Below are 27299 nucleotides of genomic sequence, written 5' to 3' on the forward strand. Positions count from 1 at the left end.
GACCCCATCATCGCCATGCAAATATCGGGTGCAAGAATCGGGAGGTTGGAGAGGGAAGTCAAGCTGTGGGGTACGGTTGCATGGAGTGGCACCCTCTGTGTGTTTTGTGTTGCCAACGGATCTGAAGAAAACCAGCTTGGTGGCTCTCACGCCTTTTAAGAGCCACTGGGCGTATTTAGAAACCGGGAAGCAAACGGTTCTCTACCTGGAGATGATGGCCCTTGCCCGCAAATCTCTAGAGTGCACGACCTTTGAAGGCGCAGGAGCAGGGGCCAGCAGAAAAGCTGGCAATCTCTCTCTCTCTCTCTCTCTCTCTCTGTGCGTTTCTGAGTTCAGTCCAATTTTAAGAACTGGCACCTTTTCAAAATGAACGTCAACCTGCAGCTGATCGTGTTTTACAAACTGAGGGAAGGAGAGGGAAGGCAAAAAAACTGTGTCAAATCCAGCATTCTAGGAAATTATTTTTAGAAGGTTGTTACGAGGTTGCTTGGCTTCCTCCCCCCCTTTCTTAGCTTAGACCTGACTATCTATTTCCTTACTCTTAATTAAGAAGAAACAAATAACACGAGTCGTGTATTCTTTTGAAGAAAAAGAGGCAAAAGATTCTAGCCGGCTTGTATTTAGTAGGGTTTTTGTGCTGAAAACATCTGTCATTAACAGCATAGGTACCTGAGAGGGGAAGGCGTTTCCTAGAGGAGTGGGGAGAGGTAAACGGGGGGGGGGGGTCCTCCTCCCTCATCAGAAGTCTTTAAGCATTGGTGGGTGGCCAGGAAACTTTTGGGGATGCTGTGGTTCTGGATTTCCTGCTTAAAATAAGGAGCTGGGAGGGGACGAAGACAAGCCTCAATAATCTTGCCCCCACCCTTACTGCCTTTTTCTCACCCCTCCTCTTCCACCCCAGAGATCGTCCGGGCCATGACGTACGTCATCAACCAGGGAATGGCCATGTACTGGGGGACATCTCGCTGGAGCGCCATGGAAATCATGGTAAATGCTGGGTTTCTGGAGAGCCATGCAGCCTGATCCTATAATTGTAGACCCAGAGGAGTGTGACATCCTTCCCTGAACCCCTTATTTGGCTTCTCTCTTCCCGAACCTAGGAGGCCTATTCGGTGGCGCGACAATTCAACCTCATTCCACCCGTCTGCGAGCAAGCCGAGTACCACATGTTCCAGCGGGATAAGGTGGAGACGCAACTTCCAGAGCTCTATCACAAGATCGGTACGGGGAAGGATTCGAGAGCAGGTTACGGAGGGGGTGGGGGGTCGGGGGGTCCCCAAGGACCAACCACTCTATAAATGAGATATAAAAGATGAGATGTTAGAGACGCATCGAGAATCTGGAGTGAAAGAAATCACTCTGAGGATCGACATAAAATCAGGATTGTGTTGTGCTGGGTGTATATAAGAATCTTGCTTCGCTTCTTCTGTGCTGTCAGCCTGGTTTATACGCTTCCACACTGAACTTTTCTGGAGGTGCCCCCATGTTCACTTTTGACCTGAACATGAAATATAAGTTAAAATCATAGGTAGTTGATTTTTGCACCGTTGAATACAGACAAATTGGTCAATACACCCTGCAATGTATAGCTTCCTACCTCGATTTTTTTCTGGGAAAAGCTCAGTACTTATCAGCAACCCCTCGTAGTGACCTTGATAGGTTTTTCCAAGTACATGAGGTATTTAAGGAGTGTTTTCCTCCCGTCACCTATGGGATGGGATGTGGGTAGCGCTGTGGGTTAAACTGCAGAAGCCTCTGCGCTTCAAGGTTGGAAGACCAGCCGTCGTAAGATCGAAATCCACGCGACGGAGGGAGCTCCCGTCGCTTGTCCCAGCTCCTGCCAACTGAGCCGTTCGAAAGCATGTAAAAATGCGAGTAGATAAATAGGGACCACCTCAGTGGGAAGGTCATGGTGTGCCGTGTCTGCGACTGCCGTGTCTGCTGGCCACATGACCATGGAAATTGTCTACGGACAAACGCTGGCTCTATGTCTTGGAGACGGGGATGAGCACCGCGCCCTGGAGTCAGACACGACTGGACTCAATGTCAAGGGGAACCTTTACCTTTACCTCCTGAATCCTAGTTTTCTGCTCTACTTATTCTATGAAACTGGCTCGCCGACGGAGGCCCTAGGGGCAGAAAAAGGTATTATAGTCCATGCCTGGTACCCCTCCCTCGGAGGAACTTGGGGTAAAATTACAGGGAGCTTTCTCCCCTTCTTGCCTTCTATTTTGCTACACAGCCCTGGGGAGTAGAGGATGATATCGGTTCACCTGGGGTGGCGAATAGACTGGGTTTGTTCCCTTTGGGCTCTGGTCATCCCCTGTCCTGTCTCTTGTTCCTGATAGGGGTGGGAGCCATCACCTGGTCTCCGCTGGCATGTGGACTTATCACAGGAAAATACGAGGAGAGGGTCCCCGAAAACTGCCGTGCAGCCATGAAGGTATGTCCTGCTCTGGGTGTCCTTCACCCCCCCACGACCGGCGGTTTGTTTTCCTTGCAAATTCGTTGCCTGCGGTTTGCTTTTCATGCAAACGAATTGTGGAGCTTAGCTTAAGTTGGGGTCTCGTTGCCCCCCCCCATGCGCTGAAGGGTTTCCCTTGATGTGGCCGCCCTCTTTTGGGTCCTCCTCCCTCCTGCAGGGGTACCAGTGGCTGAAGGAGAAGCTGCAGAGCGAGGATGGGAAGAAGCAGCAGGCGAAAGTGAAGGAACTCCACCCGATTGCGGAGCGCCTAGGGTGCACGGTGGCGCAGCTGGCGATCGGTGAGCAGGATGCGGGGGGTTTGGTGTTGGGTGGGTTCGGGGGCAGCAGCTGGTGGGAAGGGCAGGCAGGTGTGGAGGGAGTCCCCGTGGGGTGGTCTCACATCGGGGGGTGGGAGGGAGGGACAACCGTATTGGGGTTCCCGTACAATCACAGAATCATGGAGTTGGAAGGGTCTTATAAGGCCATCGAGTCCAACCCCCGACTCAAGGCAAGAATCCAAATCAAAGGATTTCTGCCCGGTAGGTATCTACGTTTCTCTTGAATGCCTCACCACCTCCCAGGGTCATTAGTTCCACTGTTGTACTGCTCTAACAGTTAAGACATTTTTCCTGATATTCCACCAAAATCTGGCTTCCTGTAACTTAAGCCCATTGTTGTGTATCCTGCACCCTGGGATGATCGAAAGCAGATCCCATCTCTCCTCTGGATATTTTAAAGAATAATCCCCAAATCAGGAATGTTACATGTTGGTTTTGAGTTAATATTTAATCTTTATTTCAAAATGTTATGGGTGTGTGTGTCATAATTGACCCTTTCGGTCATCTTTCATACTATTATTTTTTTTTTAAAAATGGAATGCAACACATTTGTGATGCGCTACTAATGGGTAGTGTTACTCACGAGTCACAAGTCCTTAAAAGCATCAGAATTACTGCTGAAAGCAATGCTAACAAGCACATGTTGATTTTGGAAACAACCTTTCCAAGCTCTGGATGAGAGTTGGAGCCTGTCTGGGGTGGGGGACTGTACCAGGAAGAGAGAAGTCATCTGTTTCAAATATCTGTCTTCCCCACCTCTCTTTCCAACCCTTCTCCCCCCCCCCAAAAAAAGCCTGGTGTCTCCGCTCGGAAGGTGTCAGCTCCGTCCTTCTGGGGGTCTCCAGCACCGACCAGCTCATCGAGAACTTGGGCTCAATTCAGGTGAGAAGGGCGAAGGGTGTTTTTTTTTCTTTACATGCGCTCCTTGTCCTGTCCCGAAGAGGCATGCAGAGAGAAATGCTCTCATTTACAGAGTTCCTGCTTCTGGGGTGGTCCAGCTGGACACCTCCGGAAACCTTCCTACGGGCCAGCCCCATAGCTGGCATTATTCAGCACGAACCTTCCTCTAGACATGGAGGGCTCCCCATAGAACTTTGGAAAGTTACCCTTGCCAGCATGGTTAATTAGAGGGGGATATTCTGGGAGAAGAAAAAAACATAATTTCCTAGGGCTTTCACTATGAGTAGTACAATAACCCCCCCCACACCATCTGCATGATCAGTGTATGCTGATTCACTTATCCCCAGCCTGAAAATATTAAATAAAAAAACCCCTCAGAATTTAATATGTATTTCCAGGGTGTATTTAATGGAACTGGGCACTAGAGGGAGACAAAGACCATGCAATGTATAATATGGGGTACTCCTGCATTTTTTGACATTACTGGGGCAGGAGGCTTAAAACCAATCTCCTGTGGATACTGGGATCCTACTGTAACAGCCATTGACAGAACTATGATCATGGGTTACTATCACTTCACTGAGAATCTCTTGGCAGCAAATTCCCACCAGCTAAGAATGCATTATTTCAAACCTTAGAACTGCAGAGTCGGAGGGGGACCCTCAAGATCATCAAGTCCAGCCCCGTCAATGAGGCCCAGTGGGGGGGGGGAATTGACCTCCCAACCTCTGGCTTCACAGTCAGAGACTTAAACCAGATGTGCCCTGTATCATTTGCCAATCAGTCGCCCCGAATTCTCTCCTCCACCCTATGCCCAAATTTTTATTTTCTTTGCATTTTCTGGCAAAATGAAATAAATCCTCTGTCCACTTCTGTCTTTGTCATGAAGCTACTTCTGGCTAATTTGTGCTCCAAATAGGATTTTCAAGGTATATTAAGATATTCAAGGGGTGGTTTACCACTGCCTGTAAAAGGAACAGGTTGGTGTCAGTTTTCCTGGATCACATCTACACCATCACCGAGGGATCTGAAGAAATGGCCCACAGTCCACCCTATAGCTCATGCAAAGAAATGTTGTTAGTCGCAAAATTCTTTATTTGTGCTAAAACAGAAGCTAACACAGGTACCTCCTTGGGGGAAAAATCATTCATGTGTCCTAATGCATTTTTTGGTGAAGGTATGTTATAACAAAGCAGGGAAAAACAAACCATCTATAAAATCAAAGTACGTCTTGTGCCAAAAATAGCAAATGGGGATATGAAGCCATTTGTGTAAAAGTCAGCCCGTGGCGTCTTTGTCAAAGGGCGGGAAAAAGGAAACCTCTTCTGCTGGTGCCAAAGAGATAATAACGTATATGTAGACCAAAAGGATGGGAATACAGTGGTGCCTCGCTTTATGATTGCCCTGCATTACGACGAATCCGCTTTACGACGATCTTTTTGCAATCTTTTTGTGATTGCAAAATGATGGTCTAAATGGGGGAATTTCGCTTTGCGATTATCGGTTCCCTGCTTCGGGAACCGAATCTTCACAAAACGATGATTTTTAAACAGCTGATCGGTGGTTTCAAAATGGCCACCGGGTAAATAAAATGGCTCCCCGCTGTGTTTAGAGATGGATTCCTTGCTATACAGGCAGCGAAAATGGCCGCCGTATGGAGGGTCTTCGCTGGACGGTGAGTTTTAAGCCCACTGGAACGCATTGAAAGGTTTTCAATGTGTTTCAATGGGCTTTTTATTTTCGCTTTACGATGTTTTCGCTTAACGGCGATTTATTATCGCCATTCAGCGAGGCACCACTGTAATTGTTCAGAGACTGGGAGCCACCACCAAAGCCATCCCGTCACCCGTGAACACTCTCCGAGCTTTCCCCTTTTTTCAGCAACAATTTTACACTTAAAAAGGAGATTGGAGGAGGGAGGATGATGGCTCAGAAAGGTCTTCTTCCTCTTCTGAACGCTGGCCTTCTCTTTCTTCCCCCTGCACAGGTCCTCACCCAGCTGACGCCGCAGGTGGTCCAGGAAATAGACGCTCTCCTGGGTAACAAACCCAATACGAAGAAAGAGTCCCGGGCGTAGGGACACATTGACGCCCGGGGCTGTGCACGCTTGTGTCCCTATGGACTGCGCCTCCTCCTGCCCCTCCTCAGCAGGGTGGGGGCTCCTACCGCCCCCGCCTGTCCGCCCGCCCTGCCCCCCTCCAACATGCTCTCCCACCAGCTGCTGCCTCGTCATTTTTGGTGGGGGTGGGCGGGGAAGGGGCCGCTTTTGCGCATGAACCAAATATCCGTATACTTCCATGGTGGGTGAAATAGGGGGCAGGATTAGGGGGTTACTCTGCCCCAAAGGGGCTGCTTAGACAACAGTTCCAATATATGGCATGCGCCACTCAGCTAGGGAACTGGCAGGTGAGGAGAGGCTCACAATATGCCTGGTTTTGATTTATTTTTTGGGGGGGGGCAGGCAGGTTGTTGCAAAGGAGGGGGCAGTATGAAAATAAGCACACAATGGGCGTTTGATGACAATTCGCTTTTCTGAATTCGTGAGAAGCAAAACTCTCATCCCAGGTCCTGTGTTGATTGTGAGTTATTCCATTTATTTCTCTCTTTTTTCCCCCCAGATCTCTGTTTAGTGTCCCATTAACACCCACCCACCCCCCTCCCCATCTCTTGTTGGTTCTGTGATGGTCTCGAGCAATTGGGGAACAATTCAGAGGGTCCCCGGGATCAACACGTTTTCCTTGGGACTTGCTCAACCAGCCCTTGAAATGAGGGAGAAAATGCACAGACCTTCCCACGTTGCTTTTGGGGGGGCATCCTGTCCCATATTCGAGCAGAATGAGGCTTTTCTTCCACCCAGGCATGGGGCATTCAAGGGCTCCCCCAGGATGCCCTTTGCCCATCCCTGGTCTTGAAAGGACCCTGAAAGGAGACACGTACCATCCGGGTTCAAGCTCCATCAGAATGGACGCGCTGTACCCTGAAGTCTGAACAACTAGCGGGAGTGGCCTTTGGAGTTTCCTGGGGTGGGCATCGAATCTTGTCAGGCCCACAGTTGTACGAAGGGCTCGGGTAGGACACAGCTGGAAGGATGACCAAAATCTGGAGAGGACAGAGAGACGCCCCCTCCATGACCCCATCCTGGATGGAGGCTGCGGAAGGCCCGGCCCGTTCTCTTTTCCCCCAGATTTAATATTCCGGGAATCCTTCGGCTCAGCCTCCTGCCCTAACTCTTCCGCCAGCCGCCTCCGGCCGTTCCACCGACATGGTCTCCATGGTCCATGTTTCCATGGAACTGAAATATTTGGGGCTAAGAAGCTGGTGCCGTCGACTCAGCCCTCGTCAGTAGCCAAGGCAGAGGGCCGGTTGGCCATCCAACCTCCATTTTGAGCAAGTGCTTGCCACGTGGTTTGGAGCAGCCTTTCCCAATTCTGGCTCCTTCCTGACCGGTGTGACTACAACTCCCCCTACATTGGTCATGCGGGTTGGGGATGCTGGGGGATGTCATTGGAGACAGAAAATGGCCAGCGAGCCGTGAGTTTGCAAGGAGGCCCGATTTTAGATGGAAGGTGACCAGACCCTGGGCACGGTGCCGAATTCTAGCCCCAAGTTAAGTTGAGCACCTTGGGTAACTCGTGTAAAGTTCGGACTGAACTCCGGGGCGGATTCAGAGCTCCAAGCGAACCCTAATAACCAACTTTGGCCCAAGATAGCCAGAACGCACTAGGTTGAGGGAGGTTGGGCAAGAGTGGGAGAAATCCCTTAAGACTGATCTTTAAGACCCCTCCCCTCCCCATAAGATTTGTGGCACCTTCACCTAACACTGTACCTGGTTTACGGAGAGACATCTCGATCATCAAGTAGACTTGTAGTTCTTTGGGTCCCCCCCCCCCCCGCTACCCATCCATATTTTGAAAACCAGCTCCATTCTCTCCTAGGGAAAGACAGCCATCTTTTCTTAAAGCAATAATAATGATGACAATGATGAATTTTAAAGCACCCTCAGGGTCACAGAGGGGCCGTGGGGTGGGGGGAAACAGGACGTATTGTTATCGAGCGCCCCCAAACGGCTACCCGCACCTGGGGGGGGGAATGGCGTCCCTTTTGCACAACTCATTGTTTTGGATCGGCTGCTGCGCTTCGGGCAGGCCATGATCCTTGCCTGCGCCTCTTGCACTGGCTGCAAATATATAGATATATATAGTATATGTATTAAATGCTCTATTTTTCCATCCAACAAGGATGGCCCTGGATCAAGGTTTACTGTACAGTAGCACTTCTTTGCTTGGCCAGGGGTCTCTGCAGAGGTAAGGGTATGTTTCAGAGAAGGGAAGAGGCAGGAATGCATGGGACTAAATGGATGCCGTTGGGATTTCCAATGGCCCACATCTGGAGGGGCAAGAGATGCATCCTGCCGGTGCAGAGTCGCCTATCTCCTCCCTCCCCATGTTGGCCACCAGCTGCTGATTCCCCGAGAGACCAGCTGTGTTCTAAATCGGTTTCAATGCAGACTTCCCGATCGATTTCACCGGGAAATATTCCACCCCACTGGGTTTTCTCGGCCCTTCAGCCATGAGTTAGGCAGACATTCTGCAGGTGCCCTGCGTACATGGTGACCTGGAAAGATGCACCTGTGGGATTTTCCTCCCTCCGAAAGGCATAGCGTCTTAAGTGGAGAAACACAGAAACCCCACGACAAAGCCATCTCTCTAAGTCTAATCCCTCCCCCTGCAACAATGAAATAGGTTGTTTTAAACCCCTGCCTTTTACTAATCGAGAACTAATCCCTTTTAAACCTGCAGAGGCCTTTTGAAGGAATTAAAGACTGATTTATAGGTTTTTTAGCCAGCCCAACATGAATTTTTAACAGATATGTCCCGCCATCAGGAAAAGGGGGAAAAAAACCTTCCTCTTCCCCCCCCCTCCACCCGCCCCAGCCTCTACTCTACCCTTAACAAAACAGACAGGCAGATCTTAAGCCAAACTCCCAAGATCCTTGTCGCTAGATTTGAGTAAGTCAAAAGATTTTCCCCTCCGTGGCTCTTATTGAAACACCTGTTCATCCATTGACAGGTTGCTGTGTTTGTTTTTAATGGAATGGAAGAATTCTTTCCTCCCCAGCAGGGCTGGCTGTAGTTCAGCATGCAAGTAAAAGACTCATTTTTTAAAAAATTGATTTTTAAGCAAACTTGGTTCCAAGGGCTCCCTCTTGAGGACATCCAAGACATTGCACTAAAGTGCCCCCCCCCTTCTTATTTTACTTCCAGCATTCAGGTACTAATCCTGCAGAGACCACCTAAAAGATGGAGGGGAAGTGCTCGAAATATATGGAATAGGGAACATTGGGGTTTTTAAAGCTCCCTCCCTCTTGGGGGGGGTTGTTTCCATTTGGAGCCGATTAGATATTTGCAATGTTGAAATAAAGAATACATGAATTGAGCAGGGCTCGCTTATTTATTTATTTATTTATTTTATATCCCGCCTATCTAATCAATTAAGATTACTCTAGGCGGCTTATCCTTCTCTTTTCCTCCTCTTGGGTCAACTGGGAGGACGGTTGTAAAAATAGGTCTTGGAGCAGACGACAGACGGGAGAAGCCTGACGCAGACACGGCCTTAACTGGCTAGGAATATTTGGACTTGGGTGAGTGAGTCTTGGCATGACGCGGCCGCCGAACCTAGCCATCTTTGAACTCCTGAACAGATAGATCCGTGAATTATCATAGAATCATGGAAAAGTGAAGTTGGAAGGGTCCTACAAGGCCATCTAGTCCAACCCCCTGCTCAAGGCAGGAATACCATCGAAGCATTATCTGCCAGGTGATTATGTAAGTTTTTTCTTGAAAGCCTTCAGCGTTGGAGCGCTCACCAAATCCCGAGATCATAGGTTCCATTGTCGTACTGCTCTAACAGTTAAGAACTTTTTCCTGATATTCAGCTGAAATCTGACTTTATGTTGCTGGAGCCCATGGTTGCATCTGGCATCCTTTAATTTGAGCTCATCGTTGTGTGTCCTGCATGGTCCATTAACTAATCATCTTTCGTTCATGTGAGCTTCAAAGACATGTCCTTCCTTGGTCCAGAAGAAAGGGGGAAAACTGAGTCTTCTGGTATTGAATGGCCTCTTTCTTCCCTAGGGCTACCTCCTAAGAGAAACATTCAAATCCTAACCAAAAACATAGGAAGGTACCCCACAATTGTTGCTGTAGAGGCTGATCGGCAGCTGTTGCTACAGGAGCAGTCAAGCTGGTTTCATGATCCTCGGGAAGAGGCACCTACAATTAGTAGGGTAGGAAGCCGGGCCCTCCCTAAACGGCACGTGAGACATAAAAACAAGGTCGTCCTTTTGTAAATAAGATCTTCACAAATGGACACTTCAGATTACATCCATGGAATGAGGGGGACAAGAAAAGTTTCAGAGCATTCCTGATCAGAACTACTCCGGGTCTCCTCCTGCAACATCTGCTTTGTTTAATGGTTCAGCCGGCTTTTTTTAAAAAGCGAATGAACAAGGGAGGTAGCTTGTGGGTGGCACCACTGGCTTTTTACTCATATGCAAACCTGATTACTTGATTAATCAGCATAAGGCACATGCCCCATTTTCTTTCATCAGGGAGTGGCCCCAATTCTGCATCACGTCAACCATTCAACTCGGTTACACCAAAGGGATGAGGCTGAAAATCACAACCGAGCCGCTCCTGTTATCACTGCCTCCAGCAACACAAGGGTTGGTGTGAAACTCTCAGAAAGATGACCGTGAACGGCTCTTGCACAGTTCCTGTTTACAATGCCTTCTCTACGGGGCCTTTTCATTAACGACCCACTATTCCTCAAGGGATAGGGACATGGTGGCACTGGGGGTTAAACCACAGAAGCCTCTGGGCTGCAAGGTCAGAAGACCAGCCGTCGTAAGATCAAATCCATGCAACAGAGTGAGCTCCCGTCACTTGTCCCAGCTCCTGCCAACCTAGCAGTTCAAAAGCATGCAAATGCGAGTAGATAAATAGGAACCACCTCAGTGAGAAGGTAACGGTGTTCTGTGTCTAGTCGCGCTGGCCACGGAAACTGTCTTCGGACCAACACTGGCTCTACGGCTTGACTAGGGATGAGCACCGTGCCCTAGAGTCGGACATAACTGGACTAAATGTCAAGGGGAACCTTTACCTATCCTTCAAGACCAAACTCTGGGAGGCAGTGGAAGACAGGAGGGCCTGCCGTGCTTTGGTCCATGGGGTCATGAAGCGTCGGACACAACCTAACGACTAAACCATGACAACAAAAATCTCTCAATGAGAGATCCGCCTGGCCCCCGCACTGCGAGTCTTTAGATAGTAGGTTGAAAACCTTTCCCTTCTAGCAGACATTCGACCCTAGATTTTTGTTTTCCCTTTGATTTTAAATGTTTCCGTTTTGCTGCGAGAGCAGTCTAGATAGCTCGGTGGGTTGTTGCACCTCTGGACGGAGTCAGGATTCGGGAATTTGATGCCCCAGGGAGAAGAGGCAACCTGTTGTGGCCCTGCGTGAGCCACACAGCGGTCTCAAGAGCGCCACCGGGAGGTGGGCATGGTAAATGAAATCTGAGCACTTATACCGATTCTACAAAATCCTCAGGAAGAGGCTTCTACTCGATCACTCATTACAGTATTGCTGTTGCTCTTTCTATTTTAATACATAAGATTTCCAATATTTTGACTATTTGGGGTTATTTACCTGTTGGTTTTTAATGTGTTTTTTGTTCCTCTGGATCTATTCTTTTTGCTTTTTATACTTCTGGAATACAACGCCCTCAGACTACTGGTGGATTGATTATACTTGCACATTTTAAATAAATACTCTTCCCCTCCCTAGCAAACCAGGTGGAACACAACATATAAATATACAAATTCCCTTTAATTGAGGAGAGAGAAATAAATGAATGAGAAAATGTTCAGGCTTTCACACATAAAGGTTTTTCATAGAATCACAGAATAATACAGTTGGAAGGGGAGTCCAACCCCCCCCCCCCGGCTCAAGGCAGGAATCCAAATCAACTTATATCTGACACAGGGTAGTCTAATTTTCTCTTGAAGGCCTCCAGCATTGGAGCGCCTACCACCTCCCAAGGGAATGGGTTTCATTGTTGTATTGCTCTAACAGTTGGGGGCAGACATTGGGCTTTGATTTAACTTGATCCCATTAGTACACATCCTTCACTCTGGGATGACTGAGAACAGATCCCTTGAAGACTTTTTCAGAGGTCTCCGAGAAAGGTAATGCTGCGGATCAATTTGTCTGGAAGCCATACTCAAAAAGTCCTATTTTCATAGCAAAGACAAAAGTCGGGGCTATGTGCCGTATAACAATGGCCGCATAACAATGGCTAACCATGTGCACAGTGTTGGGTTCATGGTACTGACCTACTTTACAGGGTTACTGTAAGGGCGCATTGGGATAACGTCTGTCAAGCATACAGAATACGTACTTGAAATGTGTTCTATAAATACTTAGTAGTAGTTTTGGAGTGCCGTTCACTGATCTCCGAGCCCACGGCTGATAAAGCGACTCTCACTGTTCAGAAAGAGGCTGAGTCACGACCTCTTCTGCGGTGGCGGGCTGGGCTCCTCCTGGTTGAATGTCCTTGCTCCAAATGCTTCTCTCTGTGTCCCAGCTCCTGCCAATTTCCTCTTCCTAACTTTGAAGCGAACAAAATGAGTCAATGGATGTCGTCACCCTTCAGCTGGTTATAAGTCAACAAGGCTGGAGGCCGAATGGTTGTTGTGTGTGTGTTTTTTTTTTAATTTGGCCTTGCTTCAAAGCAAACCTGACATTCCCCGAAAGGAGCTGAGGTCATAACAAGAAGCAAGAAAAGGAAAGTAATAAAGCCAGAGCCTGAAAAAGAGGTTATTTTTTCTGGAACACAGTCCACACAAAGTCTGAGGATTGTGGGTGCAAAACAAGACAGCTGTTTCGACCTGCGCTTTGGTGCGATGGGGGCCCGGAGGATGGCAGATCATGACCTAGCAATATACTGGAGAACTTGGCAGAATCATGGCTATAGAAGGAATGCTGACCTCAATATCTTACTGGTGGCTTCTTATAGAGATGCTCTCCAGATGCAAACAGAATGGAAACAGGGCGTAAGGAGGGCCTGGAATGGCATCTCCTGGACATGATGTGAATAGACGGCCGTGACTTGTGGACCTTGGACAGAAATGGTCTTTGTGATTCTAAAGAACAGGAGACAAAAATCAGACCATGTCCGGGACCGTTATGTGTACAAACAATCCTGAGGAAATCAGGATTCAGCCACTAAAATCATTGGGTCCGGTTCCCCTTTGCTCCACTCTCAAAAAACAAGCATCTCCCCTTCATTCCACCTCCCACCCGACCCCCCTGGACTGGGAATGATGGGAGTTGTAGTCAAACACATTTGGAGTGCTCAAGGTTTTGAGCAGGCAGATGCAAAACACCATTTTTGAATTGCCAATGCCACGGCTTCTCTTGATTTCCCCAGAATGAAAGATCACATATGCGTTGCTCATTGCATGCCCGAGTGGTGTCTGAGGCAGTCATCATCCCAAGCTGTTTCACATTCCCTCATGATAGCCAGTGGCTGAATTCCCTTCTCAGAGATCATCCCACGTGCCAAGAATCACATTTGCATGAGCTTCCCTCCTTAGCTGGGTTGATGTCTTCCTGTTTGGTCGTGAGATACAATGGATTTCCAAAGGGATCTCCAGATTGTGAGCCATTGGTGCTGTGGGCAAGCTGCATCGGTCGAGAAGAAGGGCAAAGATGGGGACCTCAGTCCACTCTATGACTTCTGAGGGGCAGATAGGGAGCAAAGCAGGCAGAAGGAAGGAAGTGCTTTTTAAAGCATCTACTCATAGGCAGTCCTCCACCACAAGGCTCCACTCCGCTCGCTGTAACAAACCCAAACCATACCTCCAAGATGGGACAAAACAGCTCACCAAGTTACCAATATTGTTGTTGTCCAATATTTCATGGAAAAACACTAAAAAAAAAACCTCCAACAGTCCACACAGTTTCCAAAAAATGCAATTAACAAATCAGGTACTTTTACAGCAAAAAAAAAAAAAAAAAAAAAAAACACTCACCAACAGTTAGTCTGGATCAGCCCTTAATGGCACAAGAGAATGACAGTGCTAAGACGGACTGCTGACCGGAAGTTGCTATTACACTGAGCGAACCGCAGATGACAAGGTCTCCCACAGAGAAGCAGACTTAGATATACTGCACATCAAAGTGGATTTGATTTTTTTTTCTAAAAACATTATGATCCATCAAATAAGGACCAGCAGATGCCAAATTTGGGGGACAAGCGTATTTATCTCTTGGTACCGGCTTGACTTGTGCATTTCAGTATGTGGATGCCACAAGCTAGAAATAATGTCAGAAGGGCACGACTGGAGGCAAAAGTATCCACTGGGATGAAAAGGCAAAGGGGCTGTTGCTGATGCACGACGATGGGAACGAGGCCCGGGGGGGGGGGGAGATGCCAGCAGGCTAAGACTGTCCCGTTTGTCTGTTCTGTGCACAGGGATGGTGGATTTAAACACCCAAAAGGCAGTTTCTGGTTGACTGTCAACGTATTGAGCAACAAGGAAGCAGCTACAACATAAATCCTTCAGGGGAAAATGTCCAGTTCTGCACTTTCTGCTCTCTGGTAGCTTTGACTTCAGCGGAAAGTTCTCCATGCCCGGAAAACAGACACACAAGCAGGATATGTTTTATTTATTTAAAAATATTTTTACCCCGCCTTTCTTCTTAAAAAGGAGGGAGTTCACACATCATTGAAAGACCATATTTAAAGCTGAAAACAATGAGTATAAAGAGGCAGCTTACATCATTGGAAGACAAAATTAAAGCTAAAAGCCATAAGGACACAACTATTAAAGGAACAAACAATCTGAGGAATGGAAAGCACAGGTCGTACTAAAAACCGAATCAAAGCAGTAATGAATAACAATCCATTTAAAAGTCACACTCAGGGAGCCAATCACTCAAAGAAAGCTTGCCTGAAGAGAAAGGTCTTTGCCTGCTTGCGGAAACAGCCATGATGGGGCCAGGCTGGCCTCCAGTGGGAGGGAGTTCCACAGTCTGGGAGTAGCCACATAAAAGGCCCTCTCCCGTGTCCCCACCAAACGCACCTGTGAAGGTGGCAGGACCAAGAGGAAATCCTCCACTAATGATCTTAACACTGGAGCCGACTTATAATGGGAGACGGAGTCTTTGAGATCGCTTGGACCCGGGCCATCTAGGGCTTTGTAGGTTAAAAACAGCACTTTGAATTGTGCCTGGAAACAGACAGGTAGCCCGTGAAGCTGTTGTAGTGTGTGTGTGTCTGTGTGTGCGTGTGTGTGATGTGACCCCGGTGATGGGATGTGGTAACCAGCCCCCGTCAGCAAACTGGCAGCTGCATTTTGGACCCACTGAAGTTTCCTGAAACCTTCCGTCGGCAGCCCCACATAGAGCATGTTATCGTAATCCAGCCAGGATGTAACTAGGGCATGTGTTACTGGTGCCAAATCAAGAAATGGATGTAGCTGGCATACTAGTTTTCATTGTGCGAAGGCACTCCTGGCCACTGCCAAAATCTGGGCATCCAGGCTCAGAGATGAATCCAGGAGCACCCCAAATCTGTGCACATGTGTTTTCAGGGGAGGCGTAAGTAACCTCGTCCAGCACAGCTTTATCTGCCTTTCGGCTGACCAGAAGGAGCACCTCTGTCTTGTCTGGATTACGTTTCAGTTTATTCACCTTCATCCAGTCCATTACTTACACCAGGCAGTGATCTAGAACCGAAACAGCTTCCTCGGATGTAGGTGGCCAGAAGTAGAGTTTGGTGTCATTCACATACTTGGGACGTCATCGTCGTCGTTTAGTCGTGTCCGACTCTTCATGACCCCCATGGCCCAGAGCACGCCAGGCCCTCCTGTCTTCCACTGCCTTCCAAAGTTGTTGGGAGAAATGTGGCATATAAATAAAGCTAATAATAATAAAGCTTTTTTGTTGTTTAGTCATTCAGTCATGTCTGATTCTTCGTGACCCCACAGACCAGAGCATGCCAGGCCCTCCTGTCTTCCACTGCCTCCCAGAGTTGGGTCAAATTCATGCTGGTCGCTTCGATGACCCTGTCCATCCATCTCATCCTCGGTCGTCCCCTTCTCTCCTCTTGCCTTCACACTTTCCCAACATCAGGGTCTTTTCCAGGGAGTCTTCTCTTCTCATGAGAGGGCCAAAGGATTGGGGCCTCAGCTTCAGGATCTGTCCTTCCAGGCTTGATTTCCTTCAGAATGGATAGGTTTGGGACATCAAACCCCAAAACTCTGGACGGCCTCTCCCAGGGGTTTATGTAGTTGTCGAATAACATAGGAGAAGAAACAGAACCCGGAGGGACTCCACAGCTCACCGGCCAGGGTGTTTCAGGCAGGAGTCCCCCCCCCCCAGCACCGCCTTCTGAGTTCTCTCCTCCAAGAGGGACCGGAGCCGCCGTAAAACAGTGGCCCCAAATCCCGTTCCAGAGAGAGGGGTCAGGGGGATAATATGGCGCGGCCCAGGTAGACATTCAACAGGCGAAGTCGAACTTTCCCCCTCAACTTGAGCCATCGCTCTAGAAGCTACACCTGTTGAATATCGGCCAGGCAGGAGGCCGTTAAAAGCGCATTACGTCCCTACGCTCCTCAGAGCGCCCTCTCGCCCCCTCCCTCCTTTTCCCGCCTTTTTCACCTTAAAAGAAGCGAGGAGGGCGGGCTCTTTGGTCGCGAGCCGGCCTGTACGCCCCGCCCCTCCCACCTCTGCATTGGCTGAGAAGCGGAGGGGCGGGGCTAGGAGGATAAACACGCTTCCCCTCGTGGCTATATATACAAGGGACGCGCCGGCAACGCCTTCTTAGTCTGAGGCGGGCGGCTCGCGGCTGGTGGGTGGCCGGAGGGGGAAGACAGTCCTTCCGAGATGCTGCTGGAGGAGCGCCGGGCGGCCGCGGCCTCGGAGGACGACGACGACGACGAGCTGGAGTGCGGCATCTGCTGCATGCCCTACGACCGCTGCGGGCGCGCGCCGCGCCGCCTCGGGGGCGCGCGCGGCTCCTGGAAGCCCTCGCGCTGCCGCCACGTGATCTGCAGCGCCTGCGTGTGCCAGCTGGCCCGCGAGGGCTGGTGGGAGGAGGTCACGTGCCCCTACTGCCGCGCCGTGACGTCGCTGCGCGAGCGCGGCAACCTCCTCGTGGCCGGCGTGAGGCGCGGGAGCGGCGCCGGCCGGAGGCGCCTCGTCCTGCCGCCCATCGACGCCGAGCTCTGGCAGCGGGTCGTCCGCCTGGAGGACGAGAGGAAGGGGCGAGGAGGAGCGGAGCCCGGGCCGGTGCCTCGGGGCGGCCTGGAGAACGAAGAGGAGGACGACGAAGAAGGAAGCGGCGTCGGCGGCGAGGACGACGACGACGGGCCGGGGCGCCTCTGGAGGGCCTTCAAGCGGTTCCTCAAGGGCGGAGGGCGCCAGGCGCCTGCGCGGAGCCGGAGGGGGCGTGGCCGGTGCCGCTCCCTGCCCCCCCGACGGAGGCCGCCGCTGATCAACCGTGAGTGGCCCGTCGTCGCCCTCTCCCTCCCCTCCCTGTACGTCCCGGTTCTCCCTCGCGGTGGCGGTGATGGGAGGGGCGGCGGGGCGGAGCTTGGGTAAAAAAAGGATGATGGCTGGCTCTGTGGGGGTGCTAGGTTTTGTAATCTCGCCCAGACCCCCCCCCGGGGAGGGGCGGTGGTGTTTAGCGACGATGGGTTTTGTAGTCCAGCTGCCGAGAGGCGCCAAAAACGACATGTAGTAAACTTTCTGGAATTTTAAGCGAGTTGTTTGACGTCAGGTGCACAGAAATGCAGCTGCTGCACTAGGTGGAGGAGGAGCGTGTGCTCCTCCGCAAGGGATCGGTTCTAAGTCTCCCCCCCCCCCCCATCCGTCGCCCCGGATACAGGGGCTGGGCTCGATGAGCCCCGGGGTCCCTTCCAGCTCTGGAGCCCTAAGGTGTCCAAAGAATGCATTCCTAGCCGGTGGAATTCGCTGCCAGGAGATGCCATGAAGTGGTGGTAGTGACTCATTATCATAAGGTCTGTCAACGGCTGCTACAGGAGGACCGCAGCGGTTTCCGCAGGAGGACTGCTTCTTAATCCGCCCCCCCATCAGAAAAGGTGGCAGTACCCGATGCTATACATGGCAAGGTCTCCGCCTCCCTCCAGTGGCTAGTTCTGGTAAATACAGACTGGAAATACGAATTAAATACGTGTGTCTGGGTTTTTTATTTAGCGTTTTAAGGCAGCAGGTCGGTGGATAACTGATCACACAGATAGTCTCTTACTGGGATTGTAACATGACCCCAGTTGACTAAACCTAGTCACAGGTTTACAGAATTTGTAGTGGAAGTTCCTGAATTCTGGGTCATTTGGGTTGCTCTCTTCCCCAGCCCAGTAGGAATGTGGGGTTTCAGAGGAAGGCTGAAAGGGGGGGGGGACGGCGACACATGCATCATGCCTGAGCTGCTTGGTTCCAGGAATAGGGGCGAGATATCAAACCAACTTGCTCTGCCAAACCTTAAAGCCATAACTCCAGTGCAGTGTCTCTTGCCCCTGACTCACACCTATGAGAACCACCTGGCAAGGCCCATTGGCCTTGAATTTTTGGGACTGTTTAAGGACAAAACAGATGAAGTGGGCCCTGATACCCAAAAGTGGGCTAGTTGTTGCCTACTTCTGCATTTGTGGTGAAGGAAAGCAGCTTTTCCAGGCTCTGGCAGCCTGTGCTCTGTTGAGGGGAAGAGGTGGATATGAAGAGGAAAAAGACCAGCCAAGGCAGAGGAGCACTAGTGAACAAAAGCATTGGCCCCCCTCGCTCATGGCTTTTTTCCAAGGTGCCCTCAGATTTTTCTAGTCTGCTGTAACAGGCTGATGGTTAGTCTGTTTTGAAGTTGTTCTTGTGCTTCTCTCCTGCATTGAAAGGCAGGCTTCCTGGAAAGGGAGGAGGACCAGGAGGGCATTGCAGTTCGGACAGAGCTTGGAAGTGTTGCTTTTTGGATTACAAAATGCTGGCTGTGGATGCTGGGAGTTGTCATTCAGAAAGTGATGTTTCCAGACTGTCCTTTGGCTGTGTTCCTGCTAAAGCAAGATTAATGGGCTATGGGCTTCTTTAATTTTGAGGCATTCTGCTTTCTAAAGCAAGGATGTGCAATGCAGGTGAAGGTGGGTGGGTGGGTGAAATTTGTGCCTTGGTTTCAGTCTCCTGTGTTAACCAGGCTCCCCTGCCCCCAGAGGAGATGAGGCAAAAGAGCCAGTAGCTGGGATTGTTTTTCTCCTTCTCTTTGTCAACTGTCTCTGCATGTGGTTGTTGGATACCCAGGGTGGTGTAATGGATACAGTGATGGACTAGGACTCAAAGTCCTGGGTTCAGATCCCTGCTCAGCCATGGATGGGGTGGAACTGATACAGCAACCCCTTAAAATATCTGATTTATCTGAAAAGCCCTATCAGGGCAGCTGTTAGTTGGTTCTGACATGATGACACATAGCAACGACAGGCGTGTAAACATTTTCAGGAATCATCAGTGGAAACAAAGCAACCTTTTTCAGGTTAAGATGGTTACTGCATCAGTCTGTGTGTTTTTGCTATCTTGATGAGGCATGTTTTTATCAGATGGTGGTTTTGCTTAATATCCTGCCATTTTACTACAGTACCTCACAAACATTTCTAGACATAAAGTAAAGCACACTAAAATTAAATTAAAATGAGAACAAGGCCATCAAGTTGGAGCATGTATTATCTGATGGATTTGCCCACAGGGATGTTGGCGTCAGATCCCTTTGTAGCCTGGGGGAGAGGTAGTCCTCTGGAACAGAAGCAGGTGGTTTGGTGTTTGTCTCTGCCTCTTCCTCTTTCTTGGATTTAAATAATATTGAAAGAAGCAATATAGCATGAAACCACTGTGCTCTTGAGCGATTAATGAAGTGCCTATTTGACTATATATCGGTCAGTTTCCAGGCAGAGATGAAAGTGTTGGTTTTCACCTATAAAGCCTGTTGGGTCCAGGCTGTGAGGCCCCAGTCTCTTTATATGAGGTTTTAAGATATTTAGGGGTTGCCTTTCTCGGTCCTGCTGCTATCACAGTTACCCTTGTTGCAGGCCGGAGCCGAAGGCCTTTTTAATAGCTACTCCCAGGAAGTCCCACAAGAAAGAAGATAGAGCTGTCTTCCTTTGCTGGACTTAGGCATTTTCAATTACTTTAGTTACGCTTGCTCTTTAAATTTTTCTGTCACCCACCTTGCCCCCTCACCTGCTTGGGGGGGGGGAACCAGGATACAGATGCAATAAAAATGGCAAGTAGGTTGAAGCAGAAAGACATGGCTAGCTGTTGCTCTTGGAATTGACAGCCACATGACTCTTGGGATGCTTGAATGGAGTTGAGCGTCTTGGAATTGAGGACATTATTATAGTGCACCAATTAAATTTTTGGCTTGCTTTCTTTCATGGGAGGGAACGGTTTCTGTATTGTTTATGTGAAGCACATTCTTGCTTTAATGTATGGTTCCAGCAAGAATGAGAATCTATAAAAGAATGGGGCTTGTGCCGGCTGAAGAGTTGGAATTAGTATTTCAAGCGTTTATGAGTGCAAAACAAGGTCACCCTTGTGTTTTGTTTACCTCCATGGCTCTTCTCTCCTGCACAGCCTACGGCTCTGAAATGAAGGACTTGGCGCTCATGACCTGCTACATCATCTAAAGAGTGCAAGTTGGCACGAATCAGCAAACGTTTAGGACCTGCTGCGCTGGAACAACATGGCCAGTGTGCATGGCAGAAGCGTTGGTGCCGCCATCTTTGGCTTCACTTGGGACGTTCCTTCCTTATTTGCCGCTTGTGGAAGATGATGGGTGTAGATGCACTGGAAGCTGGTTATCACATAAGATGATCTTTCTGGATGTTGCTTTTCACATAGAGACTGTTGGAGAGACATGATGAAGAAAAAGCTAGAGGACAGCTTTCGCCCTGTGGTCCGTCGCTTCTCTTACCATTTGAAATTATAGGGGAACAAGAAGGGTGTACAACACATTGTGTCCACTCAGTTGGGAGACTAGGTGTCTTGCCTGTGTGTTGCATCTGATTGGTCCAACCCCAATATTTTAAACTTCTCCATTGCCTGTTTGCCATGGTAAAAATGGAGATGGAGGGGCTGCAGTTTTAAAGATAGCTTTCCTGAGAGTATTCTTCCACTCTCCTCTTGACAGATACGGTGTGGATGCGACTGGGATTGTGGCTAACAATTATGGTTATAAATTGAATGTTTTTTTGTTATTATTTACTATAAAGTAAGCATTTTTACAGAACTTCTTGTCTTTGGATGGTGGGAGGGATGGAATTAGACGTTCTGGAGAATTTTGTGTATGTTCTCTCTTCATTGTCCAAGCTTTGGGGAGAGATTTCCTTTTACGTCTGCATATAAAGGCATATTCATACCTTTGGTGAACGTAAATAGTATTGGTGTTCTTGTGCCAGATGCTTCTCTGTGATGTAGGAAGCTAAAGGAATGAATGAATAAATAAAATGTTAGTTCTTGCTCAGATGGAATTACTGCTGTATGCCCTAGGTTGGGTTAGGAACCCCCTTAGACTGATGCAATAGGGAAACAACAAAGAGCATCTTCATTCCCAGCTGGAGGGGTCCCAGGTCAGGTATCGTGTGGTGCCCGTCTGTCAAGGCATAGACAGATGTACCATTTCCTGTGGGAATTCCCAGTGCTTCAGTGACAAAATGGGTCTTGCTCCTCCTGCCTTTTACCAAGACAGTCTTCTCACCTGCATTTGTTTCCATCTGCAAGACATACTCTGCAGGTTTCCCCCCCTCTTGTGGAGGTCCCACTACTGTGTGCAAGGATATATCAGAAGAGACGATTGGATCTAGTTGGGGCAGGGGACTCAAACATGTGGGTCATTTGTGGCCCGCCGGATGATAGTTTGTAGCCCCTGACTTGCCTCCCCTCTGAAGCGCCCACACGTCCTCTACTGTCAAGAGTCAAAAAAAGCCTCGCCTCGCTCGCCGGCTCTTTCCCAAGACAGCACCTCTTGCACCCTCCATCCAGGACTGTAGCCTGTCTGCTTGTCCAGATGTCATCTTTGTTGTCACTGTCACCAGGAATATTGTCACTGCCAGTAACCTGGTTGGTGCCTTCACTTTTTTCCTTGATTGCTTCTCTTTGACACCTTGATACCCTAAGGCAGAGATGGCAAACCTATGGCACGCATGCCACAGCTGGCACACGGAGCCCTTTCTGCCGGCACGTGAGAAATAAGTCGCCAGACAGCTACTCCGCCACACACACACACAGCCAAACCTGAGAAGGTGGCTGCAGCCACAGTGCTGGTGCTGGCAGCGGATCCGGAGTGGGGTCTTGAGGCACCTCCGTGCTGGGATTCCACCTTCCGCCACCACTTCCGGTTCTGCCACAGCAGCAGCACACTGCCTGCTGTTCCCCCACGCCCCCAGGTTGGGCATGCAAGCCCAAAAATGTTCGCCAACACTGTCCTAAGGTAATAGTTTCCTTTGCATAAAGAATTTAAATTCTGGTCGTTGGCTTTTTAAAGAAGCATTTCTGTGAAATGCATTTGGACGTCATAATGATTTCTTATTTATGATTTCTGTTCCAGTGTCTTTAATGTTTTTGCAATTTATTTAACTTTAATTAAAAAACCTAAGATTTCAGATACTCTAAAGAATGTGATTGCTTCTTAATAAATTGGCTCTTATTGGTTCTAAACATCTGTGTTAAAGGAGCCTGGGATGTCAAGTGTTTGTAACCTGTGCCTTGCCTCTGAACCAGAGCGTTGCTTTTCCACAACCGTTGTGGAGATGGAAGCTCCTGACCTTAAGAGGCTAGTGAAAAAGCAAAAAAAGAGGGCAGTTTCCATTTCCCACTGGGGCCGATTGCTCTTCAGTGCTGGTTGTGGGAAGACAGCTTTCCCTTTCCTCCCCAGCCACTAAGAAGCCTTCTGGACTGTTCGAGCAATTAAATAATTGCCCCTCATCTCTCTGCACTACTCACTCTTTCATCCACACAGAATTCTTAGTTGCCTGCAGCTGTTTGGCTACTGTTTAGATATCCTGCCTTCCATGGCAAGAAAATGTTGACTGAAGTGCTGTTTCTGCAAGTTACATTTCCTGTTTCTGTCCCAAGGCACCCACAACTCCTGTGCAATCCTTTTCATTCTCAAGACCCTGTGGGAACACTAGGTCAGGAAGAGGAAGTCTTTAATTACAAATATTTGCTGTGGCTGGGATAAACTTTACTGGTGGCGATTTTCAGTAACTAAAGATTTCCCCTTCACGTCCTGCAGTCTCCACATGTTCCTCAGGATGAAAGGGACTGCATGGGAGCGGCAGGTCTTAGGGAGAGAAATGGGAAATGTTTAATTCTGAACACACCAAAATCGTTCTTGGTGATGTCATCAGACTTACACGGTGTAACTTAGGAAAACAGGATTGCAACCATTTTAAGTGATTGTGCATACAAGTTGGGCCAGAGTGTTGTCTTTGTTTTAGATCTTGGACTTGGTCTCCTAAAAGCCTTCAGGATGGGATGGGAAAGGACTAGCCCTGATGGGACCATAAAAGATACAGTGGTGCCTTGCTTAACGGGTGCCCCGTTTAACAACGAAATCGCATGGCAATGAAGATTTTGCGATCGCAAAAGGGATCGCATTGCAATGTTTTAAATAGGGAAAAATTGCTTGGCGATGATCGGTACCCTGTTTTGCAATGATTTTTTAACACTTGATCGGTGGTTCCAAAATGGCCGCCCACTGTTTTTGCGCCGATTCTTCGCTTACCGGGCAGCGAAAATTGCCGCTGTATGGAGGATTTTCGCTTTAAGGTGAGTTTTAAGCCCATAGGAACGCATTAAACGGGTTTTAATGCATTCATATGGGCTTTTTAAAATTGCATAGCGACGAAATCGCTTTGCAGCAATTTTTGCTGCACGGATTATCGTCGCTATGTAAGGCACCACTGTAACTCCTTTTAAGTGATTTCAGTTTGGATGGCCCGATTCCTATTGCTGTAGGAATCTAGCAGCTCAGCCATTTCCCTGATAGTTGAGTATGGAGGCATTTCCTTTGTGTGATGCATATAAAATGTCTCTTCCTGCAGTTTTCCATTTCTCCATCTTGTTGACTTGGTCTAGTCGCCTCTATCCCAGCGGCTGTCCCAAGACAAAGGGTGTCCACTTTTCATCACTCATATCCTGTTTCATCACCACTCTGGAGCTACAACCTGCTGGTGTCTTGCAACAGGTGTTGCATTTAATGGACTGTGGGTGTCATTTGGATGATTCACAAGGCATTCTGTCCACCCTGTCTCTGTGTAACGCAATGAGGCCAGCTATTTGCAGAAAATTTTTAAAAAGTGGAGGGATGTGACTAAAACGTTTGGTGCCCAAGGAGTCTTGCTCTGAAAAGCACGTTGGAATTTTCCTTGAGGCACAGTGTCATGTGATCAAAGATAGCAGCCCGCTGATAAACCAATCCCAGAATTGGAGCAGGGAGAGGCTACCAACGCAAAGGAAAAGACATAGTTTTAGGAAGGAAATGCATAACATCTAAGGTGTGTATCATATTTCAACTTAATCTCTTAGAACTTGAAAATGGATTGTCTGGTCCTCTTAGAGCAACAGTTCTCTCCCATAAGAGAGTGGCAAGGAATTCCTTAACTATTCCCATACCAGCCAGAATCCTAGAGGATAAGCTTGGGATTCCTTTTTTAAAAGGATAACGGGATGTGTATGTTTATCCTGGCGTAGGAGAAATTAAGATGAGTTATGACTTTGGTCTTTGGAAGCCTAAAAGCAAATAAATTGGGGGGGGGGGGTGGAATCCTTGCAGGGTGCTGGAGAAGATCCTGGCCAAGAAACCTGGGAGATTCAGCACAATGGCATTGTTTAGAATAGCTGCATGTGAATGGCATTTGACCTCTGGGAGGAACGGAGCAGGAAAAGTTGTGATTTTGACCTCTTTGAGTATTTCCTGCATTAAGGTTCACCAGATGGCAAGGAAGAACATTTATATTCTGTTGTGACTGAGTCTCTGCAACAGGTTGGTCCCGAAAAAAGAGTGGATGTAAACCTCTGAAATTAAGCCTGCGGTAGGAACCTCCCCGCCAAGTAGCCCACAAAGGACAGGCAGTTCAAATCTGGTTAGTGAATGATGTTTACTGTTGATATCTGCCTAGCATGTCCCAGTCTCTTTGTACTTGGGAATAGAGCCTGGGAATTTTGCCTCTCTTTTTTTTTAAAAAACTACAACTCCCAGAAACCCCAGGGATATTCTGGGTCATGGAATTTCCCCCCAAAGTTACTTTTTCCTGCTTTTCATATAGAGGCTGGGGATGGCCCCGTCATCCGATTGGGAATAAGGCAAAGTTTTTAAATGGTCCTTACATGCCTCATTTTATCTTTGTCCTCGTTTTAAACGGTGGTCCAGAGAGACCAGGCCTCTTGGGAGGCAGCTGCAGTGCGTGTGGGAGGAATGCTGCCGCCGTCTTGTTAAGGGTCAGAGCCAGAGGCGAGGGTGTCTGTTGGCCAGCCGTACACACGGGCAGCGGCAGGCTCACCTGGTGGGAAATGTCAACAGCAACATTTCGGTCAGCGCTAGACCAGAGCCTGTCTGGATCCCTGTGACATTCTATGCCGCCAGCGGCAGCACGACCACCACAGCAGATCAACCGCCTCACTGGAAAGCCCCCCCCCCCCCCCCGTTCCACACCCACACAACAAAGGAGGCAAAACACAGCAAAGTTTATGTAGCCAAGGAAACTGCCTTTATTCTGCAAGGTTTTAAACAAGAAGTGACCTAAGATTCAGCAACAAAACCCAGGGAGTGCAGCATCGCCCGACTGCAGCCTCTTCCCCACCCCTCAAGCAAACTTGCTTCCAGGCACTGGGGTGGGAGGGAGGAAGAGGCATCCTCCCCCCCATTTCCCAAACCCACACACCCGGGGATCCTCCTGGGAAGGGAAACCTCTCCAGTGGCGTTCCCTCCCCTTCACCCCGATTCCCAGGCTATGGGAAAGGGGGACAGCGCTTCCTCCTTAACACATTTTCAGCACAGAACGTGGCTTGGGAGTGTGTCTGTCTGCCCCCCCCCCCCCCGTCTGCCCCATTGTTGCCCCAGCTGGGGGTTCAAGCACGAGTGGAAAGGGGTTTAAACATACAAGATGAGTGTGTATACATTATATATATATTCATATTTATAGAGTCACTTTGCAGTGCTGTTTCTCAATGACTCAGCACTGCTGGGGGGTGGGGGTGGAACCTGGCACAATCCGGGTTGCCCCCTGCCTTGTCACATGTAGGACACCCCCCAGGATGGAGCCCAGGAATTCTAATCCCATCCCTCTTCCCGGCCCCCAAGTGAGCAGCAGAAGCCAGAAGGTGCGTCCTGGCTCCTTTCAACAGCTCTCTTCTAAACCGGCCAGTTTCTTGAGCTGCTGCTGCTGCTTCCTCTCCTCCTTGCTCCCCAGCATGGGAAAGGGAGGGGGGTGAGGACATCAATTAAATCAAATGAATGGGAGCCGAGGCAGGGCCCCCCATACACCCCCACTCCCCCAACAACAACCCAAGGCAAAGCCATCAACGTGATCAGGAAATAAAAAGGACGAGAAGCCGGAGGGGTGTTGGTGGGGGCGTCCCTTCTGCCAGTGGCCGGAACCTGTCCGTAAGTGACCGGGTAGGTGAGCGAGCCGGCCTCCTCCGTGGCTCCTCTCAGTCGTCTATGCAGATCACCTCTCCGCCCTTTGCCTCTTTCTTCTCCAGGGTCTCGCCTTCCTTTTCCTTCTTCACGTTCACAGGAGGCCCGTTGGCTGCAGGCGCACCGGCAGGAAGAGAAAAAGCAACCGGGTTGGCAGGAAATGGGGCCCTGAGCTGGCTGCCCCAATGCCCACCCCCCTCAGTGAAGCCCTCCGACCACCGCCACCAGGAGTGGCAAGCAATCTCTGAAGTGGGCCACCCAGGACATGCCTGGCAGCTCATCGTATTTTCTTCCTTTTTTCCACTTTTCTGTTTTGAAGATTTTTTCCTCTGGCTGATGTGGAAGACAAGGGGGGCAGGAAGCGGGGGGGGGGGAGTCTTGACCAGCCCAGCGCTCTTTCCTCTAGCCATGGGCCAGCCAAGGGAATGGAAGCCCAGCCCACTCTGCTCCAAGTCACCCATGCAAGAAAGCCCAAAATAGTTCCCTCCCTCTTACAAAACGGCAGCCAGCCACGAACCTACTACAAAACACGCCTTTTCTTCCTGCCTTGCCACACCAGATGTGTTTAAGACCTCTTCGTGGGCCGCCTATTTTTCAACAATGGGAACCCCCCTGTCCTTCTCATTCCTACCAGGGGTATGTCAGCTGCGTCCCTGCCAACCCACCAGCCCCCATCCACAGACTTTCAATCAAGGAAAGAGGTTTACCTACACATGATCAATTCTGATGCAGCTATCGAGAAATCCTCATTTCCCTTCACTTAAGCCTAGTGGCTGTGCATTTCCTCCCATGTCTCTGCTTATATTTTCTTCCACACACCACCCTGATGAAATATTTTTCA

At 49.3% G+C, this 27299-nt stretch overlaps 3 protein-coding genes across 6 annotated transcripts in view; 2 read left to right on the top strand and 1 right to left on the bottom strand.

Annotated features, from left to right (window-relative positions):
* The window catches only part of KCNAB3 (potassium voltage-gated channel subfamily A regulatory beta subunit 3), a 39002-nt gene extending 33078 nt beyond the window's left edge, over nucleotides 1-5924 (top strand). For 2 of the 3 annotated variants that reach the window (XM_078378493.1, XM_072977173.2), the window contains exons 9-14: nucleotides 902-987; nucleotides 1101-1221; nucleotides 2349-2443; nucleotides 2643-2763; nucleotides 3596-3684; nucleotides 5690-5923. In XM_078378493.1, the coding sequence (XP_078234619.1) occupies nucleotides 902-987; nucleotides 1101-1221; nucleotides 2349-2443; nucleotides 2643-2763; nucleotides 3596-3684; nucleotides 5690-5779 (602 nt within the window). In that variant the 3' untranslated portion in view covers nucleotides 5780-5923. Of the gene's footprint in view, nucleotides 1-901; nucleotides 988-1100; nucleotides 1222-2348; nucleotides 2444-2642; nucleotides 2764-3595; nucleotides 3685-5689 lie in introns of all 3 variants that reach the window. The other variant, XM_072977172.2, reaches the window with a different exon arrangement.
* A 10648-nt stretch (nucleotides 5925-16572) lies between these two features.
* Nucleotides 16573-21327, top strand: RNF227 (ring finger protein 227). Of its 2 annotated transcripts, none has more exons than XM_072977176.2 (2): nucleotides 16573-17306; nucleotides 20395-20871. In XM_072977176.2, exons 1-2 carry the CDS (start codon nucleotides 16654-16656, stop codon nucleotides 20405-20407), a joined length of 666 nt encoding a protein of 221 aa, XP_072833277.1. In that variant the 5' UTR covers nucleotides 16573-16653; the 3' UTR covers nucleotides 20408-20871. The 2 variants fall into 2 exon arrangements, with proteins under 2 accessions (XP_072833277.1, XP_072833276.1); XM_072977175.2 differs by having other exon boundaries at nucleotides 16578-17269; nucleotides 20395-21327.
* A 4179-nt stretch (nucleotides 21328-25506) lies between these two features.
* Nucleotides 25507-27299, bottom strand: part of CHD3 (chromodomain helicase DNA binding protein 3) — a 66237-nt gene continuing 64444 nt past the window's right edge. The window contains 1 exon segment of the mRNA XM_072977148.2: nucleotides 25507-26570. Coding sequence (XP_072833249.2) covers nucleotides 26473-26570 — 98 coding nt within the window. The 3' untranslated portion in view covers nucleotides 25507-26472.

The sequence above is a fragment of the Pogona vitticeps genome, chromosome 6 (genome assembly GCF_051106095.1).
Source record: "Pogona vitticeps strain Pit_001003342236 chromosome 6, PviZW2.1, whole genome shotgun sequence".
In the NCBI taxonomy this organism is placed as follows: domain Eukaryota; kingdom Metazoa; phylum Chordata; class Lepidosauria; order Squamata; family Agamidae; genus Pogona; species Pogona vitticeps.

Excerpts from the sequence above, each read along its gene's own strand:
- RNF227 (XM_072977175.2), top strand. The coding sequence starts at position 16,654 with ATGCTGCTGGAGGAGCGCCGGGCGGCCGCGGCCTCGGAGGACGACGAC. Across the intron at positions 17,270-20,394 it reads GAGGCCGCCGCTGATCAACC|CCTACGGCTCTGAAATGAAG; the intron begins GTGAGTGGCCCG and ends TCTCCTGCACAG.